At 35.6% G+C, this 5,384-nt stretch overlaps 1 protein-coding gene across 1 annotated transcript in view; it reads right to left on the reverse strand.

The window, feature by feature from the left end:
- Positions 1-632: 632 nt before the first annotated feature.
- Positions 633-5,384, reverse strand: part of LOC132173895 (type I inositol polyphosphate 5-phosphatase 2) — a 9,518-nt gene continuing 4,766 nt past the window's right edge. The window contains exons 7-12 of the mRNA XM_059585567.1: positions 4,540-5,374; positions 3,798-3,982; positions 3,288-3,396; positions 3,004-3,152; positions 2,168-2,385; positions 633-925 (exon numbers count right to left, since the gene is read on the reverse strand). Of these exons, the coding sequence (XP_059441550.1) occupies positions 2,175-2,385; positions 3,004-3,152; positions 3,288-3,396; positions 3,798-3,982; positions 4,540-5,374 (1,489 nt within the window). The 3' untranslated portion in view covers positions 633-925; positions 2,168-2,174. The remainder of the gene's footprint in view (positions 926-2,167; positions 2,386-3,003; positions 3,153-3,287; positions 3,397-3,797; positions 3,983-4,539; positions 5,375-5,384) is intronic.

Here is a 5,384-nt window from a genome sequence, read left to right on the forward strand (position 1 = left end):
AAATTGGTCATTGACCACCCCCAAAAAGCCTCTTACTTGATCATTATATATATATATATATATATATATATATATATATATAATTCAAAAAAAACGTTTTTTTTGGATCATTTTCAAAGTGCCATCCAAACAGAAATTAGTTATTTTGAATAAAGATATTTTTCATCAGAAAACATTTTATGTCAAAACAAACATAAGCGTAAAATCACAAATTATTATCAGTCATCTCCAAGGTTCAACTCTAATCCAAAGCTTTTCCAAATACCAATATTTTGGATGAACTTGGGCCAAAACAACATTTTAAAAAAAACAAAAAAAAAAAAAAAAAAAAAAAACTATCACAGTTGTTTGCATTTTCCCAAGGTTTGCTTTTTAAGGTAAAAACTTTAATTTGATTATATATATTCAACTTTTAAGGGAAATAATATACAGCCAGAAGAGGAAAGAATATACATAATATGTACATCTGAACCTGACCCATGCATATTGAAGGTATACCCAGATATATAAGTTGAAAATTGAAAGTATTATTCCAAGTATTAGTAAGCTGTCAAATGACATTCATATTAACTCCACAAAACCATCACCAAAAAAAATAAATAAATAAAACTCAAAAAAACAAACATTAAAACTCAAAAAAACAAACCCATATATACACACCCACAACACATTGTAATCTAAAACAGAACACAAATGGATTAGCTTTAACTATATACATTCACCCGTTATTCCCGTTAACTTATTATTGGCTTGTATAACCTAACTCAGGGTTTACTTGTGATCCCAGCTGCATTAATACTTAACAGCACTATCACTTCTTGTAAGCTACTCAGACAGTGATGATCTTGGTGGGTGGCATCTTGAATTCCCATTATCAAACAAGATACCAATCTTGCAACCTTGCCAAAATGATTTGCAATCCCCCCTGTTTGAGAGATCAATTATGTCACTACATGTATGTAAACTTCAAATTTCCAAAACACGAAAGTTTAAAACAACACGGTTGTCTGATCATCTAATCAACGTTTTTGGATAACTGATAATTTAACATGGAATAGTCTAGAGTTCGAATTCTGATTCCACAGTTTATCTCCCATTCTAGTTAAAATATTCTATGTGTTTGACATTATTTTTTGGGTTAAATACTATTTGAGTACCTGTAGTTTGCACAAAAATCAAATAGCCACATGGGTTTTCAAAAATATCGCAAATGGTACCTGTGGTAAGTTAATAAACTCACTTGGTACCTTAGTCAAGATTCCGTTAAGTTTTTTAACGGAACACCACATCACCCTTACACTTGGATGCCACGTGGTGTGGTACTTGGATTTTTGGAGTGCCACGTCATATTTTATTTTATTTAAAAAGAAATCCCAAAAAAAAAAAACGCTAGGGTGGCCGAGCCACCCTAGCGTTTTTTTTTTTTTTCTGAATTTTTTTTAAAATAAAATAAAATATGACGTGGCACTCAAAAACCTAGGTACCATGCCATGTGGCGCCCACGTATACAAGTGACGTGGCGTTCTGTTAACAAACTTAACGGAATCTTGACAAAGGTACCTAGTGGGTTTATTGGCTTGCCACATGTACCATTTGTGATATTTTTGAAAACATAAGTGGCTATTTGATTTTGGTGCAAACCACAGGTACTGGAATAGTATTTAACCCTTACTTTTTTGAGAAAGAGTGTTATAATATTAATTAAATGATCAAAGTGTGAATTATCTTTCAGCATTGCCAGGGATTGTTCATAGTTTTACACATATAAAGTATGATTAAGACTATCATGAAGTATAATAGTTTGCTAATGTTCAATATGGCACTACTTATTATCAAATCATAATTGTATATTTAGTTTGATTTATTCTGCTAATGAAGAAAGATATGAATGTATTTTTTGAAATGACAAGGGATCATAAATGAAATGACAAGATTTCCTTCTGAAGTGAAATCTTGGCTCTTCCACTGCTCTTTAGTGGATTCAGTTAACATTAAGTTTAAGCTACCTTTTTCTTTTTTAATCCATTTACAAGCACTTCCTAGTGATGATCTTCTAGTCACTTCATATCCTTACAGCACAGCACATTTGACAATGATTATTTGAAACTACTACTGATCCTGGATGTAAGCCTTTTCTAGAGTCTGTCTTTGATGGATCTTTACTCACCTGGTATTCACTGAGATTCTAACTCTTCATCAAGGAAAATTTCAGGATGCACAGCCACACTAGTGAAATTGATAGCCCTTTGCAGCTTTCGATGGTCTAGGACTTCAACTTCAACCAAAAAATTTGAGCTAACAGGTCGATGATCCGAGAGCTTTAGTTCTGCCCGCTCGTAGGAAAGTTGTTTTATACCTTTTCCTAACCACAGTATACGATCACACCTAAATAATAGATCAAGTACCCAATTAGCATCTAGTCTATCATTCATTCACTATCCAAAAATTATGTGTGTGCATGTCTAAAGAAAGCTACAGTGTGTCAAAATTTGATCATTATTTCATTGAACATGCTCAAGATGACTCACAAAGTCTCAAGTTTTGGGGATCAAGCTTTATCAACTGGATCTGAAAAAACAGTTGATCAAATGTACCTCCAATCAAGTTTTGAGCCAACTTGTTGAGTATTGAAGCAACAGCTAGGGGTGTGCAAAAAACACTTACCCAACCAACCTGACCCATACCAATACTAGTTCTTTACAGGTTGATGGGTTGGTTTGGCTTCAAAATTAGAAAAACCAGTAAGAAAGTTTTGGTGTTGAGTTCAAAATTTTGATAAACTGATGAACTTCAAAAAAGCACAACAATTATTTAATATATTTTGTATATTAGTATATACTACATTAACCACTAGTTTGTTACTGATTCATTAGGACCCGTCACATATTATTATTTTTAGGATCATATATGTATATATACATGCTAATAATAATATTATTAACATTCTAGTTCCACTCCTGCCTACGTGTGCAATCTTGTTAGTCCAAAGAAAGTAGTACTTACCAGGCTGGAGATCTCTTCTTCTCCCCTTCTTTTGGGTTTTCACCAACATAACTATCAGAGTTGAATTCATACTTGTAAGTGGGTGGAAAGTCTATAACCCCTTCTTTCCATCCATCAAACACATGCCCACTCCGGAGTTCTTTGTTTAACTGCAGCATTAGATGATGGCATTAAACATTAATCCAATCAAAAATAAGAATGAAATTTCAAAAAGAGGGGGCGGGGGTGGGGGGGAGCAAAAAACAGCAACAGCCGTGGGATATTAGAGCATTATGACTCTCCACCTGATCATTGTTGAGAAGTTCATCCCATCTTCTCAGAGCAACCAGTTTCCTCACTTCCGTATCCAACATATTGATACGATAATTCAAATCTCCAAACCAGAATATCTGACTGTTTACAGTGGCATCCAATCACAAATCCACATTCAAGGTAAAAATTATGGAGACAAAATGATATATGAGAAGATCCAACTGTTAAAATTACTATATGAAGCAATTGCATTAACGACTTTTGTTACTTATGAAAAGGAAGCATGAGTATATGTCCAATATAAGTCATATACTAGTATCAATGTTCTATAAGTTACTCAAACATCATAATTGCCCGTCCAAGTCTCAAAACCAGCAAAATCAAACCTCCAACATGAGAACAAATTTGAATAATAATTCAGAAACATAGGCAAATGACAAAGTCCAAATTCTAGGCTCCAACAAGTTTCCATAAAAAAGTAAAGATCACATGAACATATTGTGTAATGTAAATGGAATTTCAAATTCCAAAATGATGCTTACTCATGAGAAGGAATTGTCTGTGGTTGATCTGCATCGAAGATAGATGAGAAACGGGTTCGTCGTATAATTTCAAAAACATCAGAATTACGCCTCTGATCAGCCCCATCCTTCTGACCAGAGGTCAGATGAGAACATACAAAGCACATCCGTGATTGAAACAAAGACATGCTAACAGAAACAGAGCCCTACATCAGCAACCAGCAGTTTGTTAAGACATCCAGTAACGTCAAAACAATCAGGTTCAATAATCATCATACGTATAGTGACATGTCATCTCCTCTACAATTTCCTGCCTGCCACCAGTCACATTGCAATGCATCACAATATGGAGGGCGCTCTTGCAGTATTATAAACATAAATAAAGTGAACTAACCAAATATTGCTCACCATATAGTAGTATGGAGGCAGCACCCCTTCATAGCATGATGCAGTGGGATGTAATTCTCTGTGGACTGTTGAAATAATGTAATAACAAGAAATTGTAGAGGTTATGAACCCAATCATGACACTGCAATGTTAATTCCTTTTTCCGATTGGGTCATTATACATATCAATATATTTGGATGACAGAATAATGTCAGCACAATCAACACAGTTTTCAAATTCCCGAGGTGGCCTCAGGGAAAGGAAATTCACTCCCCCTTCCCAACCCACCTTTTTGTGTGTATGTGCACGTTGAGGAAGGGGAACACATTTGCTACAAAAGTTTTTGGACTAATAGCATGAAAAGTATAGGCATTACCTTGTTTCCCATGTAGCCCATTAGGCCAACTCCAACAAGAGAAACTTTCAAGTTGTTGATATGTCTTCTCAACCTCTTACGCACCCAAATCGATACGTAAATTCCTACCATCTGCTTGCTGACAATTCGCACATATGTAGGACGTGACTTCCCACTATTTTTCATTACTTCATAATTATGCTGCTCCTGTGGTAAATCACAGAAGTTGTCATCTTCCTCATCAGAAAATGTGCTGGATGCATCAGAGATAGAATCAAGAACTTCAGGTTTCTCTTGCTGTTCCATCGGCATCAAGCCTAGATTACCAGAGCTATGGTGCGAACGTTTCAATCTAACATCATCTAATGCAAAACATTTTGGACTTAATAGTAGAGAATTCTCTGTCAAGTTGAAGCCAATTCTTCCAGAACTGCTAAATACTCTCCGCAATTTTGAATTGGAGGAGATCACTTGAGGCGTAGCATCTAACGAGTGCTCAGGCCAGTCTAATCTGCGGTCGCAATCAATACCATATATTCTCTTCAATTGTAAATTCATTCCAATATCCATTACTCTATCTAATGCCTCTTGTTCCATGTCATAACGTTGTGCTGAGCTGACATATTGCTCGTTCATCATGTCTAATGGATGAGCGTCAACCTCAGCTGCAAGTTCATCAGCAACAGAAGAAGTTCTTAACACTGGGGAGGGTGGGGCACTATAGCTCTTGTATTTGCTTTCAGGTTCCAAAGATTTATTGAGAGTTTTTCGTATGATTGCCTCCCATTTTGGAATGGGCCTGTTATCCTCTGCTCCCAGTACATTCCCAGCATTCAAAGGGACTACCTCCTGGAAACTGGAAAGGG

Source organism: Corylus avellana, chromosome ca3 (genome assembly GCF_901000735.1).
Source record: "Corylus avellana chromosome ca3, CavTom2PMs-1.0".
Classification (NCBI taxonomy): Eukaryota; Viridiplantae; Streptophyta; class Magnoliopsida; order Fagales; family Betulaceae; genus Corylus; species Corylus avellana.